This window comes from Grus americana, unplaced genomic scaffold (assembly GCF_028858705.1).
Source record: "Grus americana isolate bGruAme1 unplaced genomic scaffold, bGruAme1.mat scaffold_689, whole genome shotgun sequence".
In the NCBI taxonomy this organism is placed as follows: Eukaryota; Metazoa; Chordata; class Aves; order Gruiformes; family Gruidae; genus Grus; species Grus americana.
In genome coordinates, this window is record NW_026561906.1 from 16,821 (window position 1) to 35,379 (window position 18,559).

General features: G+C 66.9%; 4 protein-coding genes and 1 long non-coding RNA gene across 8 annotated transcripts; 2 read left to right on the forward strand and 3 right to left on the reverse strand.

Moving 5' to 3' along the window:
• Positions 1 to 31: 31 nt before the first annotated feature.
• LOC129200929 (saposin-C-like) lies at positions 32 to 2,067 on the forward strand. Its single transcript, XM_054812184.1, has 5 exons — positions 32 to 528; positions 904 to 1,028; positions 1,142 to 1,252; positions 1,342 to 1,514; positions 1,952 to 2,067. Exons 1-4 carry the CDS (start codon positions 489 to 491, stop codon positions 1,507 to 1,509), a joined length of 444 nt encoding a protein of 147 aa, XP_054668159.1. The 5' UTR covers positions 32 to 488; the 3' UTR covers positions 1,510 to 1,514; positions 1,952 to 2,067.
• Positions 2,068 to 2,266: 199 nt separating this feature from the next.
• Positions 2,267 to 3,620, reverse strand: MYL7 (myosin light chain 7). Its single transcript, XM_054812174.1, is given in 7 exon segments — positions 2,267 to 2,368; positions 2,742 to 2,790; positions 2,913 to 2,993; positions 2,995 to 3,088; positions 3,451 to 3,486; positions 3,489 to 3,525; positions 3,615 to 3,620. Coding segments are annotated over 7 exon segments (405 nt in total).
• Positions 3,621 to 5,233: 1,613 nt separating this feature from the next.
• GCK (glucokinase) lies at positions 5,234 to 11,430 on the reverse strand. 4 transcript variants are annotated; one of them, XM_054812178.1, is made up of 10 exons: positions 11,295 to 11,430; positions 8,566 to 8,728; positions 8,282 to 8,436; positions 7,922 to 8,041; positions 7,742 to 7,837; positions 7,363 to 7,462; positions 6,407 to 6,590; positions 5,942 to 6,097; positions 5,488 to 5,721; positions 5,234 to 5,385 (listed from the first exon to the last, which is right to left on the reverse strand). In XM_054812178.1, exons 1-10 carry the CDS (start codon positions 11,337 to 11,339, stop codon positions 5,241 to 5,243), a joined length of 1,398 nt encoding a protein of 465 aa, XP_054668153.1. In that variant the 5' UTR covers positions 11,340 to 11,430; the 3' UTR covers positions 5,234 to 5,240. The 4 variants fall into 4 exon arrangements, with proteins under 4 accessions (XP_054668153.1, XP_054668152.1, XP_054668156.1 ...); XM_054812177.1 differs by lacking the exon at positions 11,295 to 11,430 and adding an exon at positions 8,996 to 9,346; XM_054812181.1 differs by lacking the exons at positions 6,407 to 6,590; positions 7,742 to 7,837; positions 7,922 to 8,041; ... (1 more) ...; positions 8,566 to 8,728; positions 11,295 to 11,430 and having other exon boundaries at positions 7,363 to 7,438.
• A 1,532-nt stretch (positions 11,431 to 12,962) lies between these two features.
• YKT6 (YKT6 v-SNARE homolog) lies at positions 12,963 to 18,555 on the forward strand (the record flags this gene model as incomplete). Its single annotated transcript, XM_054812175.1, has 6 exons — positions 12,963 to 13,090; positions 14,044 to 14,166; positions 16,710 to 16,792; positions 17,414 to 17,514; positions 18,075 to 18,179; positions 18,370 to 18,555. Coding segments are annotated over exons 2-6 (579 nt in total), but the record flags the coding sequence as incomplete, so codon positions are not given.
• LOC129200930 (uncharacterized) lies at positions 14,770 to 15,333 on the reverse strand. The gene is made up of 3 exons (XR_008575169.1): positions 15,225 to 15,333; positions 14,980 to 15,047; positions 14,770 to 14,900 (listed from the first exon to the last, which is right to left on the reverse strand). It is a non-coding gene; the product is annotated as an uncharacterized LOC129200930 (long non-coding RNA).
• Positions 18,556 to 18,559: the final 4 nt, after the last annotated feature.

Here is an 18,559-nt window from a genome sequence, read left to right on the forward strand (position 1 = left end):
GTGGCTACGGCGGGGGGGGGAGGGGGGAGCACGGCCACGGCCACGGGGAGAACCGGGACCCAGCGGGACCGACCGGCACCCCCCGGCGCCCGGCAGGGGATGGAGGGGGCACCGGGACCCACCGCCGGGACCCGCCCCGGAGCCCGGGAGCGTCCGGCCCCGCGCCCCCCTCACGGTGCCCCCGCACAGGGCCCGACCGGGCCGAGGGCTCGGGGCCCCCGGCAGCACCCCCGCTCCCGGGGCTCGGGGGGGTTCCTGGGGCCCGGGCCGCCCCCCCCGGCTCCCCTTCCTGCCGCGGGGGCGGAGGGCGGAGGTGTGAGGGCGGAAGGGGGCTGGCGAGACCGTGCCGCTCCATTTTAAGGGGTGTTGGGGTTTCGGAGGCGCTGAGTGGTGCGGCCGTCCCCGCAGCCCGCGCACTGGGCTATAAAAGCCGTCAGGGTGGGACGCGCCCGCCGTCACCCGCTGTCACCCTCCCGAGTGGGCTCACCATGGCTGCCGCCTTCCTCTTGGTGCTGGTGGCCGTGGGAGGTAATGGGGGTCCCTCGCGTCCCGGAGCAGCGGGGGGACGGGACCCCAGGGTGGAGGGGACAGCGGGGACGGCAGCCGAGGTGGCAGTGTGCTTGGGGACGGGGGGACGGGGTCGGTGTGGGGAGCGGGCGATGGCAGGGATGGGGTCCTCGTGGGGACAGGCAGCTGGGGGTGGCAGGGACAGGGGATGTGCGGGGACGGGGGGATGGTGGGGACGGGAGGACACGGGGACAGGCAGGAGGGACGGCAGGGATGGGGGCTGAGCAGGGTCGAGCACCCGGGGCAGTGGGGAGGGCGTCTGGGCACCCCTGGGGCACACGGGGACCTCGGTGACGGGCACGCGCCCCTGTCCCTGCGCTCACTGTCCCCGCTCAGCGGCATGGGCCGCGGTCCCCGAGCCCTGCCAGGGCGGCCCCGCGTCCTGGTGCCAGGACGTGGCGACGGCGGTGGAGTGCCGCAGGGAGCAGTACTGCCGCGACCTCTGGGACAGCCTGGCCACGGTGAGCACCAGCCCCGCTGCCCCGCGGCCTCGACACCGGCCGTGGGGCAGCCTCCCCGCTCACATCGGGGGGCCCCACACGGCCCTGAGTGTCTGCGTCGTTCCCCCCCGCAGTGGGACGCGGCCAAAGGTGACGCGGAGGCGCCGGGCAGGGGGAAGAAGTGCAGCCTGTGCACCAAGATCCTGAAGAAGATCCAGGCGATGGCGGGCGACGACCCCGACGAGGTGAGGGGGCGGCTGGGGGGGGCTTGGGGGAGCGGAACGGGGGTCGGCGCCCCACACGCGGTCCCGCTGACGCGGGCTGGTCCTGGCAGGCGGCGGTGGATGCGGCGCTGGACAAGGCCTGTCGGGCCCTGGGGAAGCTGCTGGGCCGCGTCTGCAAGCAGCTGCTGGCTAAGTACCGGGAGCAGATCAGCGAGGCGCTGCAGAACCGCGACCAGCCCCAGGACATCTGCACCACCATCGGCTTCTGCAAGGCCTGAGTCTGGTCAGCACCCACATCCTGCCCCCCGCACCCCGCATCCTGCACCCCACGCCCTGCATCCTGCACCCCACACCCCGCATCCTGCGCCCCGTGTCCTGCACCCCAGTCCTGTCCCCCACGCCCCACATCCTGCACCCTGTGCCCTGCATCCTGCACCCTGCACCCTGTGCCCTGCACCCTGTTCCCTGTGTTCTGCGCCCCCACCCCACATTCTGCACCCTGCGCCCTGCACCCCACGCCTGCCCCAGGAGTGGAAGGGCACTTGGGGGTCCTGTGCCCCCAGGAGGGAACATGCCTGCACCTCTGCAGGGTGGGGGTGAGACCCCAAAATGCAGCCTGGAGAGGGGGGAAGGTTGGAGGAGACGCTTTCGCTGGCACCCGAGTTGGGGTGATGGGGTGACAGTGGCCCCTGACCCACCGCTCCTTCCTTGTCTCCACAGGGCTCAGCGCTGCAGCCGGCCCCGAGTGCCACCCCTGGAACCCTGAACCCCCCCCAGCCCCACCTGCCAGCCCAGCCCCTGGCCCCCTCCCCACGCAATAAAGCATCTCGCCTCAGGCCACCGTGTCTCGGGGGGGGGCTGTCCCTTGTGTTGGGGACGTGCCAGCTCCATGGAGCCGTGCGGGGGTGCGAAGCCCAGGCTGGATGGAGCCACCTCCCTCCCTGGGGCCGCTGCAGACGGACGGACGGATGGACGAGGTCCCCTCCTGTGGGGGTGTATTTGGCTGGAGCGCGCGGCAGGGGACCCACTGTCCCCTCAGTCCTCCTTCCCGTCCCCATGGGTGATGGCGTAGCACCGGGATTTGTAGTTGATGTTCCCCGAGACGTTGGTGGGCGTCACCGCGAACGTCCGCTCCAGCTGCGTGGGGACACGCACCCGGGGGCTGGGACGGGTCCCTGTGGGGTGCCACGCTGGACCGCGGGGATGGGGTCTATGGGGGACACACAGGGGCCTTGGGGATGGGGTCCCTGTGGGGCACGCGGGATCTCAGGGATGGGGCCGGGGTCTCAGGGATGGGACCGGGCACTTGGGGACCTTGGGGACAGGGTCTCTGGGGGACACGCGGGGGCTGTGCCCTCCTCCCCACGTCTCCCCGTGGCCAGGCAGAGCCAGACGTCCTGGGCACCCGCGTCCCCCTGAGGGTCCTGTTGTCCCCGCTCCTGCAGGGACACGCGAGGGGACGGGGTGGGCAGGGGCATGGTGACGGTGACGGCCGGGAGAGCTGCCTCACCTCCTTGGGGGAGAACTTACCCGCCTGGGTCAGGAGGAGCCGCTTAAACCTGCGGGAAGAGGGACCGGCCGGGCCCGGAGTCAGCTCCCATCCCCATCCCGGGGGACACAACGCCTGGCCGGGTGCCCTGAGGGGTCCCCACCGCCCCCCGAGGGGTCCCACCCCCCCCACTCATCCTTGTTCACGGTGCTGGTGCCAGCGGGGTGGAAGAGCCTGAAGGCGCTGAGGATGGGCTCCTCGGAGTCGGTGCCTGGGGGGTGTTAGGGGGGGTTTGGGGCTGACCCCTGGGGGCATTGGGGGTGCCAGGGGCATCTCCTCCAGCTCCGCCTCGCTCACGTTCATCTTCCCTGGGGGGACACACGGTGACGGGGCTGCGTGGCACCGGGCACGGGGCACAGCCTGGCCCCGGCAGGGCAGGGGTGCCACCGCAATGCCCTCAGGAGATGGAGCGGTTCCCTCCGCACACCCGGGTGGCCCCCGGCTGTCGCTGCCCTGGGCTGGGCACCGTCACTGTCACCCGCTGGGCACCGTCACTGCCACGGGCACCGGCGCTGCCCCCCACACATCGCCGTCCCTGCGGTTGGCATCACCGCTGTCCCACACTCGGCACCGGCACCGGCCCACGCTCGGCGCTGTCCCCCGGCACCGTCACCACCCCAACTCGGTGCCGCAGCTGTCCCCGTCCCATCCCCACGCGGCGCCCGCCGACCCAGCTGCGAGTCGGTGTCCTCCAGGTCCCCTCGGGGAGGGTCCCGTCCCGGTTCTGGTCGACGTAGCTGAAGGCCTGGAGCAGAGCGGGGGCAGGGGCTGAGCCCTGGGCCCCCCACCCTGGGACCCCCCCCACCCTGGGACCCCCCCTCACCCCCCCATTACATCCATGAACTCCTGACCCCCCCGTTCGCCCCCCCAGGCTGCGCATGGCCCCCGCCCCCGCTGCCCTGCGGGAGCGGGGCTCAGCCTCAGCCAATCAGGGTGTGGGGAATCCCTTTTTGTTTGGCCCTGACCAATCATTTTGCAGGGAATCCCTTTTTGACCACAGCCAATCAGATCACAGGGAATTGCTTTTGTTTGGCCCTGGCCAATGAGAGTGCAGGGAATTCCTTTTGTTGGGCCCTGGCCAATTGGAACAGAGAGAATCCTGCTGGCTGAGGGCTTCCACCAATCAGAGCTCAGGGATGTCTTTCTAGTGGCAACCAATCAGAACACGGGGAATCCCGCTGGCTGATGGCTGCAGCCAATCAGAGCAGAAGGGATCCCCTTCCCCTCCTCCAATGAGCTTGAGGGATCCCAGGGCTGCCCCGCCCCCCCCGGCAGGCCAGACCCCCCAGTGTCCCCAGCACCCCCCAACCCCTGGGGTGGCCCCAGGGCCGTGGGGTGACCCCAACACCCCAGGGTGACCGCAGACCCCCAGGGTGTCCCTGCACCCCCAGGGTGCCCCGTACTATGGGGTGGCCCCACAGCCCCCGGCTGACTCCAACAGCCCAAGTGGGTCCCAGACCCTGGGGTGCCCCCAGGTCCCCAAAGGGACCCCAATTCCCTGGGGTGCCCCAGGAGGACCCCAACACCTCGGGGTGCCCCCACACAGACCCCAACACCTTGGGGTGCCCCAGGAGGACCCCAAGACCCTGGGGATTTCCCAGATCCCAGAGGACCCCAGCACCCTGGGGTGCCCCCGACTCCCAGAGGGACCCCAAAAACCTGCCCTGGACCCTCTGAGGAACCCAAACACCCTGGGGTATCCCGTAAACCTGGCGCTGCCAGTGGGTGCCAATGCCGCCGGGCTGTGCCAGGGGTCACCGGAGGGAGGGGACACTTTTTGGCTGCTTGGGATGGAGGCCGAGCCACGGCACTTCTGGGGTGCACCGGGACCCGCTGGGTGTCGGGGTGCTGCTGCTGGCAGGAGGGGATTTAGCCCTTGGTGGGGGTCGGTGCCTCCTTTTGGGGGGGGTCAGCGCTGGGAGGGGGAGGCTGGGGTGCCCCCAGGCTCTGCCCCCCCACCCCGTCCCCCCGTTGCGGGGACAAAGCTGAAGGGGATCCCCGAGAATTGGCGCCCCGCCGCATCCGGCACAGCTCCAGTGCATCCCAGTTGCTCTCTGCACCCCTGGGGCTCCCCCCGACCCCCATGTACCCCCCAACCCTCCCTGGGGGGCTCACCCCCAGCAAAGGGGCTGGGGGGGGTGCAGGGGGGTCCCGCTCCCTGTGTGGGGAGGACACCAGGGGCCGGGGAGGCGCAGGATGACCCTCGGGTGTCCCACACGCGTGGGGCGGCCCCGTGGGGGGGGAGTATCCCCATGAGCGCGAGGAAGACGAGGAGCTCTCGCCCAAGCGGCCCCGGAGGAGAAGTCCACACAAACCCCGTTTATTGGGGAGCCGGGAGCCGCCTCCGCCGGCGGCAAATCCCTTCCTGCGTCTGTCTCTGCTCCTCGCAGAGCTCCGAGCGGGACCACCGTCCTCCCGCCCCCCCCATCATCATCCTCATCCTCCCCCCCGAGTCCTCTCTCACTGCCCCATCATGCAGGCCATTTTGCAGGCGACGGCCGAGATGAGCGCGGCCCCACGCCCGCTGCCTTCCTCCGACTGGATGAAGGTGATGTCGCAGCCGGGCGTCAGCTGCCGAACCGTGGCGTGGAAGCGGTCCTTGAAGCTGCCGGAGAGGAAAAAACGGGGTCAAGGCTTGGGGAGCAGGGGGATGCGGGAGGAGGAGGAAGGGGATGGCGGCGGGAGGAAGGCTCCCGGGGATCCACACCTGGGATGGAGCTTGTAGACGGAGCCGTCGACCCCCACGGTGATTTTGAGGGTCTCCTGGCTCCGGCTTTCCCGCATGCGGTTGATGACGCCGGCCAGCCCGGCCGAGCACATCTGGGCGGCGCGGGTGGAGACGCTCTCGCAGACCATCCGCACGATGTCACAGTCCGTCCCCGAGGGCAGCAGCTCGAAGGCCGTCAGGATGTTGTAGATCTGTTTGCGGTCGCCGGAGTCGCTGGGACGGGGAGAGAGGGGCACGTCAGTCGGGGGACGGGGGGACGCGGGGACCCCGTGCGGGGCGGTTGCGGAGGGGGGGACGGGAGACGCCGCTGTGGCACAGCCCAACGCGCCTGGACTGCTGTGGGGTGACGGGACGGAAGACCCCGCTGTGGGGCAGCGGAGCGGGCTAGTTTGGGGGCACCGGTCCCCCCGTTGCGGCCCCGCCAGCACCGTACCTCTCGATCTGTGACACGAAGCGGGTCTCGAAGGTCCCGCGGGTCTTGAGCTTCTCGGAGGCCTCCCCGTTGAAGAGCAGGTTCTCGTCCACCAGCTTCAGCAGCACCAGCCGGACGATCTCCCCCATGTACTTCCCCCCGATGATCTTCTCATAGCTGGGGGGGGGACACGGCGAGGGGGTGGCCGTCAGGGCCGGGACTTGGGGGCGAGGGGGGGACACACGTCCCACGGCACCCACTCTTTCCTTCCCCCCTCCTCCTCGCCGGACGCGTCCCTGCATGCGGGCACGGCAGCCGGGGCAAAGGACCCCCGCGTCGGGGGTACCTGTGACGAGCTGCTCCGGCCTCAGCTGAGCCCGGCGTGGCGTGGGCGGGCGGGGGGAAGGAGAAGGGCGGGCGCAGGGGACGCAGCCAGGGACAGGGACGGGGAATGCCCAGAGGAACTGGCTCTGTCCTATTCCTTACAGTTGCTGACCGGGGTTAAGTGAGGTCTCGTCCACCACGCGGTCGTACTCCAGGAGGAACTCGTCCAGCTCCCCCGAGGCGCCGAAGGCCCCCCACTCCGTGTTGACGCACATCCGCCCCTCGTCGCCCTCCACCAGCTCCACGTTCTGCATCTCCTCCATGTAGCAGGCGTTGCAGCCCGTCCCTGCCAGCGGGAACCGGGGATGGGACCGGGCGGTGGTGGGGTTGGGGGGGGGACGCACGGGATAGCGCCGAACCCCAATGTCCCTCCCCGCTGGCTGTGGGGGGCTGCGCTGGGAGCCACACATCCCCATCCCGGCGTACGGGGCAGCTCAGCCCTCCGGAGCCCCCCGGTCCTTCCCCGCAGCCACCGTGGGGTCCCAGGGGCTCTGGCTGCCGTGCGACGAGGGCAGCCCGGGAGCTGATAAACAGCCCGGCGCCGGCGGTGCGGTGTTTACCCAGGCCGAGGGGACGGCGTGAGCCGGTGCGGAAAGCCCAGATGGCCGCGTGGTTGATGGCACTAAAGATAGTGGGGGGCTGGGGGGCGGCGGGGGGCTGCTCCCGAAGGAGCCCGCGGGGTTCAAACCACCTCCTGGGCCTCCCGGCACAGCCGGCACTGGCCACCTTCAGTGGGCGCCCACCCAGACGGTGAGATGCCAGAGCCACCGGCAGCCTGGATAGTGGGTGTCCCTTGGGGACAGACCCATGCCAGTGATCACCCTCTTTCCACCCCAAAGGTGTCCCCACCACCGCGCCGGGGCCAGGTGATGCCATCCAGTGTCCCAACCTCAGGAGACCTCGGCAGGGTGCGGCTGCCACCCCCCTGTCCTTGGCGTGTGTCCCCCCCGCCCCGAAAGGACAAGCCCCTGTTCGCAGCGGGGGAGCGCGAGCGGGGCCGTGGGAACGGTGTCCCCCCCTCGCCTGCCGCGTGTCCCTGCGGGAAGGGGCCGTCTTACCCACAATCATCCCAACCTCGCACCGGTGATCTTCGTAGTAGCAGGAGATCATCGTGGCCACCGTGTCGTTCACCATCGCCACCACATCCATCTCGAAGTCCTGGAGGGGGGAGAGGGACCGTCGGGGTCTTTGCCGGGGGCCTGGGCTGTCCCACAGCAGGCGGGTCAGGGGTGGGGGGGATCCCCGAGGACAAGGACGCATGCACGTGTCACGCACGCATGTGTACGCACACACGTGTCACGCACACGTGTGTGCGCACGCATGGAACGACCTCTCCCAGGGACATGCCAGGCTCCAGCGGCCCCGTCATGGGGATGGCCGGGGATGCCGGGGTCTCCCCCCGCCGCGGTTCCAGCGCAAACCGTGGGATCATCTCACCCCTCGCCGTTTGATGGCGTCTCTCAGGAGCCCAACCACGTTGTTCCCTTCAGCGCCGGAGGCTTTGAAGCCCTTGGTCCAGTTCAGGAGGATGCCCTGGAGCGAGGGTGAGATGGGGGCTGTGGGTGTAGCCAGGCCCGGGAACCCCCGAGTCCTGGTGCTGCCCGGCCGCCCCCTCACCTTGTCGATGTCCTCATGCCGCACGGGGAAGGAGAAGGTGAAGCCCAGGGGCAGCTTTTTGTGCTTCATCTGGTGCTTGTCCAGGAAATCGGAGATGCACTCGGAGATGTAGTCGAAGAGCTGGAAGAGAGGAGGTCGAGCCTTCGCCAGGTGCTGCCCCCCACCCTCCCGGCTGCCCGCGGCCAGCCGCTGTCCCCACCGCGGGTCCCGTGCCACCCCCCCCGCCACCCCCCGGCCTCTGCCGGCTGGAGGGACGAGGGACAAACCCGCCGGTGTCCCCACCGAAACGTGGCGCTGCGTGTCCCTGCCCGGCGACGGGGGCTGTGTGGGAGGGGACGGGACGCCACATGCCCAGCTCACCATCTCGGCCGTCCCCGTCATGGCATCCTCGGGGATGGAGTACATCTGGTGCTTCGTCTTCACCTTCCACTGCCCTTCCTCCCCCTCGCCCACTTTCACCAGCATCACTCGGAAATTGGTGCCACCGAGGTCCAGCGACAGGAAATCTCCAACCTCTGCAGAGCCGAGGGGGGACACAAAAGGTGACGGGCTCAGGGGGGGGTCTTGGACTTGGCGAGGTCTGGGGAAGAGGTGACACAGTGAAGGACCGGGAGCGGTGCCTGTCCAGCCCCGCGGCGCTGTACCTGAGCCCTCGGGTGTGGAGCGGACGTAGGTGGGCAGCATTTTGACGGAGGCTTCCTCGTGCGTCTCCAGCTTTAGCCCTCGGTCCATCTCTTTTTGCATCCGGTACATCACCTTCTTCAGGTCCTCCTCCTTCAGCCGGAACTCCGACAGGATCTGCTCCACCTGCAGCGGGATGGACGGGGGATACGGGACCCAGCTGTCCTGAACCGCAATAAATAATCCAAATTTTCCTTCCCCTCGCCCTGGTTCTCCCCACCAGCACGCAGAGACCCTGAACACTTTATCCCATCTCTCTGCCGTCCTGCCTCCAACCTAACGGACACGCTGGGGAACCCGCAGGGCCGGCACGAGCCGCTGCTGGTCCCAAATCCTCTCCCGGCACTGCCTGCCAGACGTCTGCCGTCGGCACAGGGGTCCCCGTGCCATCACCTTCTGCTGGTTCGTCTTCCATGAGCTCGTCCGGTTGCTTTGAAGCCAGCGCCATTCCGGCAGGGCTTGGACCAGTGACCTGGCACATCCCATCCCGCCGAATCCCAGGGTCTTTCCCAGCGAGGAGCGCTTCCGGCGATGCCATTCAGGAGCTCGGCGGCTCCCACCGAGGGTGCGGGACCCCTCCGTGTCTGCTGTGAGGGTGCTGCGTCCTCCTCGGTTCCCTGGGAGCCGGGAGCATCCCTGTCCCTTTATCCCCCAGGGAACCGCGGGTACCATTTTCCACTCATCAAACCTTGTGCGAGCGGGTCCGAGGGCAGGATATAAAGAGTATTATTGGGAACTGCTCCCTCGCCTCGCTACCAGGGAGAATCGCAGGGCCCACTCGAGGGAAGCGCCTGGCAGGCAGGACCTGTATTTACCCTTTACGTAGCAACCCCGGGCTCCACCGCCGGCGCAGCCTCCATTAGCCACGGCACGTAATCGGGGGCAGGCAGCCCCGGGCTGTCAGATGGAGCCGGGGGGAGAGAGCGCTCGACGCTCGGCCAGATGTAGCCGGCGGCATTAGAGGCTCATTAGTCACCGGGATCCGGGCAAGCTTAAAACGCTCCTGCTTGCACTTTCGCCGGCAGACGGATGTTTTCCTCAAGGCTGCTGCCGTTTCCCGATGGGTTTCAGGGTGGGGGGCTCTGTAAAAGGCTTTGGGATGTGGTTCGGATAATCCCGGCATTGGGAGAGCGCCCACCGTCTCGGCTCGGCCGCTCGCCCTGACCCCCCCCAGTGCATCCCGATAAATGGCCCGGCCCCGAGCGCCGTCCCTCGGCCTCCATCCCCCGAGCGGGGGCTCATCCCAAATATCTCCTTGTCCCGAAAGCTCCTGCCCCACGGAGCCCTCATGCCGGGGGAGCCTTGGCCACCACCCACAGCCAGGGGGGATCCGGGCACCTCCCTGGCCATCCGCCCCGGCGCCGAAGCCCGAGGGCTCTGTTAACCCTGAACCCCCACGGTGCCGTTAGACAAGACGCAGCTGCACCACGGGGGACGCGGCTGTGCCAGGGGATGCCGCCGGCCACCCCAGAAAGGGGCCGGGACAGCCCAGGGCAGCACCGTGGCGAGGTTTGCCGTGACCCTGAGGGTGTTCAGCCCGGGCCGGCTGGAAGAATTCTGCCAGGAGAAGCGCAGAGCCGGATTCAACCATCTTGCCAGAGCTGGTGGCTGGAGGCATTCGGTGCTCTGTGATGCAGAAGCCATCCTGCAGCACTGTTTGGCACGCAAAGGCCAAATTTGCCACGGCCGGAGGGTCCCTGTCCCTGGGGCTGGCAGCCGAGGATGGCAGCAGAGGGGCTGTTTTATTTCTCCAACACATTTTCCGTCTCAGGCTCCGTGTGCCCTGGCTCGTCCCTTTTCTCGCCTCCAAAACGACAGGTTTGGCTCTTCCTCGGTGGGATTCGGCTCTTCCCACGCGACCAAAACCGGCTCTCGGCTTCCCAAGGAAACCGCTCGCTCTGACGCATCCCACAAAGGGGACGAAGCTGGAAACCGCGTGGCTGAAGGCTGCGGTGGCCGGCGATGCCCGACTCTGCCAGCCACGCGCTCCTGCCCCTGGCACATTCCGTGTCCCCTGGTACGTCCCAGTGCGGAGCAGGGAAGCGCCCCGCTTTCCTCGCCCACGTCACAGTGCCAGGAGCTCAATCCGTCTGGGAGAGGAGACGGGAGCAGCTGCCCCCAGCCGACGTTTGGCCGGGGATGAGCCGGGTGCCGATCTCCGGGTGCCCCGGTGACCACGGTGATGACCAGCCGAAGGGGACGGGCCCCCTCTCATCCCAGGGACGGCGGCCTCTTGGCTGGCAGCAAGATGCCAAGGGCGATGTCCCGACGGCCGTGCGGTCCCACACACGCCCCCGGCTCCATCCCGAGTCCTTGGTGGCGCGGGGACGCCCAGGCTCAGATCTGCACCGTGCTGAGACCCGGCGTGCCAAAATGCAGAGCCCCAGCTTATGGCGCTGGGTGCCCTCGCCAGAGCGTGCCGGGGGGTGACCCTGGGGACGGGGACCCCCCCGGGCATGTCGGGGCGGGCCCCGGGCTGCCCGGCTTTGCCCCCGGAGCCTGCGTCCTCCCCGCCAGCCGTCCTCCCCTCCCGGCTACCTCCGTCCCCACGCAGCGGGGAGATGCCCGCAGCGCCCGGCCGCTCACCGCAGAGATGGCCAGAAGCCCGGGGGGGATCCGCGCCGCCCCCCCGCACTCGCTGGGTGCCCCCCACCCCATCTCCCCCCAGGGATCGCCCTGTCAGCGGCCTCACCTTCTCCTTCCTGCCGCTCTCCATCCTGGCTCGGTGATCCAGCATGGGGGCAGCCGTTGGGGCGGGGTGGGCTGCGGGCCGAGCCGTCCCCCCCCAGACCCCCAGGCACCCCGCCGCCGCGCCTGGCCCGGGGAGCGAGCCCCCTTCCCCGTCCCGGCAGTGGTCCGGCCGGCGCTGGGCTGCTCCGTCCCTCGCTGCGCCGGGGGATGCTCCACTTTCGCCGCTTTATCTCATCCGACACCCGGCGGCGGCTGCCTCCTCTCCAGCACCTGCTGAGGGGGGGGGTCTCGACCTTCCCCCCCCCCCGGCCTCCGGACCCTCAAGCGGAGGGGCAGGGAGAGGGGCCTGGCGCCCCAGTGGGCTCAGCCTTCTCGCCCCGCATCCTTCGTGCCGGGGAGGACGTGGCTCACGCTCTTCTTGATCGCTTCCTTTCACCGGTAAATTTATTTCCCAGCGCGCCGGATGGTTTTCAGGGGTCGCGAGCCCACCCCGGTGGGTTCCTACAGCCAGCGGGGAAGTCCCGGCGTAGCGGCGAGGCTCGGCCAGGACCCCTCCCTGCCGGGGGCCGCTGGCCCTGTCATGCGAAGCACCACGCCCCGGGCCACCCGTGTCCCCGCTCCAGTTGTCATATCAACGGCTCGATGTCCTGGCGGCGGTGGCAAGCACTCCACCGGACGGCTTAGCAACCCGGCACGCTCCCATGGAGACCGTGCCGGGCCGGAGGAGCCGGTGGCTCGATGACAAAGGTTACGGCTGCCTGGCGAGGGGCGAGGGCGACTGGGAAGTGCTCCGTGCGCCCAGGATGGGAAAAGCTCTGGCAATGCCGGGATGGACGCTGGGCGCCACAGTGGACTGTGGCCGGCCGCTGGTTTTGGGGGACGGGGACATGGCGATCCCCTCCTTGTCACCGGATTGGTGCCGTCAGCCAAGCGTTGGGGGCACCTGGGGAAACGCCAGCTCATGGGGTCCCGATAGGCACGGGGGTGCTCCCGGCCGCGGGTGGACCCCAAAACCTCCCGGTGTTGGCCTGCGGCTGCGTCCCCTCGGACACGGAGCCAGAAAGGAGAAGGAAGGGTCCCTGCAGAGCCTGGACGGGTGCCGGGGGGGGCTGGCAGCCCCATGGGGCAACGAGGGGCCCGGGGTGGGCAGAGGGTTTGGGGTGTCACGGCAGGGCCCAGGGGGCACAGGGGCACCCCACAGCGCCTTGCCCCCACCCTGCTCCCGGCCCTGGGGGCACCCGTGGGGCGGGGGAGGGCTCATCCCTGCCCCCGCGATGGGTGCCCACCCCTAGAGAGGGGTCCTCGCCCCACAGGGGGGGGCTGAAACTCGGGGGGACACCCGGTCAGTGGGCCCCCACCCTATGGGGAAAGGCCAGCCCCACAGAGGGGTCCCACCCGTGGGCAGAACAGCCCTACAGGGGACAGGCCAGCCCCACGGACACGCCCAGCCCCACAGCGGACAGGCCCCGCCCCCTGACGCAAAGGACGCCGGGATAGAGCGCCCCCCGCTGGAGGTGCTGCGGAAGAAGCCCCGCCCCATGACGCCAGAACGGCGCTGATTGGCCGTCCAGCTGGGAGGCGGCCCGCGAGCGACGGTGGGCGAGGCCGGAAGGAGAGACAGGCGCTTATTGGTCAAGAGGCTGAGGGGGCGTGGCGAAATCGGCGCGTGCGCAGAGCGAACGAGGCCCCGTGGCAGTTGCCTGGGGCCGGTGTCACTTCCGGCCGCTCGGGTTCTGCTTCCGGGTCGCTCCTTCCCCCGTCGGCCGCCGCTTCCTCCAGCCGCTTCGGGAGCTGCCGGTACCGCGGGGGGTCGGGCCGGGCCGGGGGGGAGATCGGGGCTGCGCTGGGGTGGGGGGCGGCTGGGTTGTACTGGTGTGTGTGTGTGTGTGTGTGTGTGTGTGTGTGTGTGTGTGTGTTGTACTGGGGGGGATTTGTACTGGGGGGGATTTGTACTGGGGGGGATTTGTACTGGGGGGGATTTGTACTGGGTTGTACTGGGGGGGGGCTGGGTTGTACTGGGTTATACTGGGGGGGGCTGGGTTATACTGGGATGGGGACTGGGTTATACTGGAGGCTGGGTTATACTGGGATGGGGACTGGGTTATACTGGAGACTGGGTTATACTGGGGTGGGGGCCGGGTTATGCTGGGTTATACTGGAGGCTGGGTTATACTGGGATGGGGACTGGGTTATACTGGGGTGGGGGCCAGGTTATGCTGGGTTATACTGGGGTGGGGGCTGGGTTGTACTGGGGACTGGGTTATACTGGGGTGGGGGCCGGGTTGTACTGGGGACTGGGTTATACTGGGGTGGGGGCCGGGTTATACTGGGGACTGGGTTATACTGGGGTGGGGGCCGGGTTATACTGGGGTCTGGGTTATACTGGGATGGGGTCCGGGTTATACTGGGGGCCGGGTTGTACTGGGGGCCGGGGGCTGGGCTAGCGGAGTGCAGGGGGGTTCAGACCCGGGCAGAGGGTCAGTGCCGGGGCTGTCCCAGCTGAGGGAACCAGGGCTTGGGGGAGGCAGGGGATGGGGGGTCAGGGTGGGCTCTGGGGGTGTCAGGCAGCCCCCACAGGGTGCCTGGGGCTGGCGTTTGAAGGACGGAGGTTTGGGGGAGGCGGGGGGACCCCCAGCCACAGGGGTGGGAGGAGGGGGCCGGTGAGGCCCAGGTGCTGTGGGGAGGGGCTCCGAGCCCCCCCCCGCAGCCCGGCCCCTGTCTCACCCGCAGGGTCTCCTTCCTCCACCCAGGGCAGCGGGAGACGCCACGATGAGGCTCTACAGCCTAAGTGTCCTTTACAAAGGTGACCCCAAAGTGCATTTGCTGAAAGCTGCCTACGACGTCTCCACCTTCAACTTCTTCCAGAGGTCCAGGTGGGTGCCTGGAGCGGCAGATCCTCCCGAGGGAGATCCGGGGGGGAGGGGGGAAATCTCCCCTCTGTGCTGCAGGGCTGGGACGTGGCTCAGGCAGGACCTGGGGGAGAGGAAGTAGAAGCTTTTGGGGGGATTTCTTCCCTGTTCTGCTCCTGCGTCACTGGGTATGCGGTGGCGGCAGTAACAGGCTTCTCCTAAGGGATAAACCCCCTTGGAGACCCCCCCGTGGGGAGCTGTCACCCTGCGTGTGTGATTCAACGCTGCAAAATCCCCTTGGAGTGATCTTTCAGCCTCAGGACCGGGGTGAAACCAGTCGGGGCTGGCAACAGGACGTTAAATCTTCTGCCGTAGCCAAGCAATAAAATCTGGGTGCAGGGAAACACCCCGAGCGCTCGGGTCGGCTCCAGCGAGTGCCTAACCCCGGTAGTCACGGCAGCTCCTGGGGCGTGAGGCGCGAGTGGGAGAAGGTTTGTCTCTGTGTCAGGCTAATGAGGCTTGCGTCACCCTCTGGTGTCTTTTATTTAGGCGTTTGGTCTAATCTTGAACGTTTCCCAGCACGTAAACCTCCGCTCGGGTTATTCGGATGGCTCCGGGTGAGCCGGGTTAGCCCTAAGCACTGATCCGGGCTCCCGGCTGTCCCGCTGCCCGCCCCGTGCCTCACACAGAGATCACAGAGCTCTCGGCAGCTGCCCTTGGGCTTGCAACTGAGGGGAGCTCCCAAAAGCCTCTCAAAGCTGGAAAATAAAGCAGGTGCCTGTTGGGAAACAGCTCGTTTCCCGGTCCCAGACGATAAAAGCTTCAGGAAATACTCACCTACAGGACTCGAATTTTCCGTGCTCCATCCCTGCCAAGATTTTATGGAGCCTGGAGCACATTTGGTTCTGCAGTTCCAGTGATAAAGGGAAAATGCCCAAGTAAGATCGTCTCAAATAATGCTTTCTTAGCCAAATATGCGAGAGGGATAAAGGAGCTGTGCCAGCACAGCCAACGCACGCGCTCCAGGACGGATTGCGGCGGGTGAAGCAATCTCTTAAAAACCCGAATCGCTTCGTACTCACAGCTCTGTTTTTCAGATCCACAGAAAATTCCCTGCGTGGTTTTGCCGTCGGCTACGGCTGAAAGAGCCGCTTCCCCGGCAGCGGGCTGTTTCTTTGCTTAAATTGGCTTTCCAGGAACAGCGATGCCTTTTGTGGGTGATGAGGGGGTGTCTGTGCTCGTTAGCCTCGCTGCTTTTCTCTGGTGGCTCATCCTTGTCCTGAGCTGGTTCGTGCTCGGAGGGACGGCTTGCGCCTCGGCACCTGCGAGAGGGTGATATTTGAGGTGCGATTAACCTAAGTTTGGGTTCAAAACGCTGCATGTACATTTTTGGAGGCTGTGGAGTTACCAGAGAGTTGAGTTTGGGGTTTGAAGCTGGGATGAACCAGATTTTATTCTGGTTCCCGGGAGCCGTGAGAACCTGCCGGGCAGGAGGACGGGGCCGGCCTGGCCGTGCCGATGCGCGGTGTTTGCTGCCAAACCTCTGCCAAGTAATTCGGGAGAGAATGAGGTCTTTGGTGGCTGATTCCTCCGGGAATACTGTGAAATACTGGAATTGCGACGGTGGGGGCTGCGGCTGCCGGCAGACCCCCAGACCGGGAGGAATGTGTCGGTCCTCTGTTTCTGCTGAAGTCGGATGTTAAGAAAACTTTGGGCCGGTCTTTTCTCTGCAGCGCCTGGAAACCCGATGGTGCGGAGTCTCGGCAGAGCCGGCGTCTGATCGCGTGTTGTCCGGTCTGGGAGAAATGCAAAAAAAACCACCCCTCCAAAACCCCCCAAAAAACCCCAATCCTAAAGAATATGTAAACTGTGAGAGGCAAATCCCCGTTCTGGAGTTACTTCCAGCGAGGAAACCGCGGTCTGTGCCGCGCTGGTGCTCGTTGGTGTTTTGTCGGTGCCGTGTCACGTGAAGCTCCCGAGCGGGAGCTGTCGGTGGGGGGGTGTTGGAGCAAACTCTGTAGCCTGAGCTCTGACGGGGTTCCCTGCCTGGAACTTTCCAGCTAAACTGGGGAATTTGTTGCCTCACATCCGTTAATCCCGGCGTGCCCAGGACGGTGTGTGTTGGCAACAGATTTATTTTGCGCTTGCTCGTGATTTTTGACCTTTTTTTTTTTTTTTCGCTGCGGGGTGAAGAGGAGGGTTTACGCGAGAAGCCTGTTTGGCAGGACTCGAGTCTGGGCTCGGGAATGTTTTCCAGACTTAGAGCAAGTCTGGCTTAAGGATGTTCCTTAATTTTGCCTCAGAGCGGTCGGTAGCTGAGGTGCGTTTGAGATCCGTGGTTCGACAGCGCTTTACTTTATGCTCAGTCACCAAAAAACCAACTTCACCCCATGGATGCGAGTCCCTCGCTGCGGCCGCAGGGACGCGGGCGCTCCCCTGATTTCAGTCCACCTGAAACGCCGGGGACCTGCGGGACGGACGATTTTCCCCTGCGGTCACTGCGCCGGCACCTCCGGTAGCTCTCTGTGCCGCACGCAGACTCGAGCGCCGTCACTTCGTGTTTGCAGCGTGCAGGAATTCATGACCTTCACGAGCCAGCTGATCGTGGAGCGCTCGGAGCTGGGCAGCAGAGCCTCCGTCAAGGAGCAAGGTAAGAGGATAACGCGGGGGCAGCGCGTGCGGCCGCGCGTCCTTCACTCCGTGTTGGTTTGTGATAAAAAAGACGAGATCTCATGAGTAACGCTGAAGGCGTGAGGCGGATGAGCGGGGCGAGAGCCCAGCCCGCCCCACGAGAGGGGTTCAGCTACGCTGCCTTCCTCTCTCCCTCGAGCTCTGCCGTGCGAATCGGGGCTCCGTACCCTGATCTCTGGCCTCGCCTCCAGCCTCCACGTGTCTCCCGAGCCCTCGGACGCGCAGGGTGCGGCCTCGGTGATGACACTGCTGGCTTGCGGCAGGTTGTTATTAAAATCAGGCTGAGCGCTTCCCCCTCTGTGTTTTGTTCAACTCTGGCCATACCTGCTGCCCTGGAAAGTTGGCGTCCTCTCCCGCACCACGTGGCCGGGCTGCGGTAACCTGCTGTGGCCCAATTTGGGGCCGATTTGAGCCCTTCCCGCTCTCCTGATGACATCACGTGAAATGTGGTCGCTGAACGAAACCTTCCAGGGCGATTCGTGGGTCGGGAAAGAGCTGCCGGGGCCGGGCGGGAGGCGGGGAGCGTTGGGGGAAGTTCCAGACCTTCCCGCTGCCTCTCTGACGTGAATTCTCTGCCCAGAGTACCTCTGCCACGTGTACGTGCGGAACGACGGGCTGGCCGGAGTGGTGATTGCAGATAACGAGTATCCGCAGCGGGTTTGCTTCACCTTGCTGGACAAGGTGAGCGCACGGGCTGGGAGCGGCTCCGGAGGCGACAGTCTGCGGTGAGGCCGCTCTGGGGAGCTCCTCCAGATCTGCTGCTCGCCCTCTGACGAGGAAACGACCTTCCTGCTCGTTAGCTGGGGGATGTCAGCGCTGAGCCGAGCGGGATCCTGTCAGCCCAAAACTTCCAGGCCGTGCAGTGACTTGGCTTCGCCTGCTCAGACTTAGCCCCAGCTCCACCGTGCTGCCAGCCCAGGCGTTGGCCTCACAAACGCCCCATCTTGGGTTTTATGCGGGGAAAACTGGGTGCGGCCGCGCTCCCGGCATTGCCGAAAACTGGTGATGACTTGTCTGGCCGCCCTGGCAGGGCACAGGGTGCTGGGGATGGTTGGGGACGGCTGGGGACAGTCACCCCTACCTGGCGTGGGCACCGCCTGAGGAAGTGGAGTTCTGTCTCTTCACTCAGTTTGTTCAAAAGGGGACGAGGAGAAAAATCTCCTTTTCCAAGGAGAAAATCAAATCCGTTCCGGCCGCCGCGGAGCCGCCAGGCAGTAAGTGCCCGTTTCCTCGTGTCGCAGGTGCTGGATGAATTCTCCAGGCAGGTCAGCAAAATAGACTGGCCCTCGGGATCCCCAGCGACCATCGGCTATGCAGCTTTGGACGGTTACCTCAGTAAATACCAGGTATGGCCCCCGGCACCCCCGCGGGTCTGGCGCCGAGGCCAGGAAACGTTCCCCGCGGCCCTGCGTCTGCACGTGGGAGCGCGGGTGACGCCCCGGTGCTTGCCGGGACGCCGGTGCTGCGGTGCCGTGGCCCGGGGGATGCCGACATGCCTGTGGCAGCGGTGCCGACGCTGTGTTGTTTCTCTCCGAGAACCCCCGCGATGCCGACCCGATGACCAGAGTGCAGGCGGAGCTAGACGAGACCAAAATCATCCTGGTGAGGGGGATGCCTTTCGGGGGGCCGGGGTGCAGGGCGCCTGTTCTGCCTTCTCCATTCCCCAGTGACGTTCCCAGTGCTGTGGGACCTTCCTCCCCCCTTCCCTCCCGGCCCCTCCGAGCTG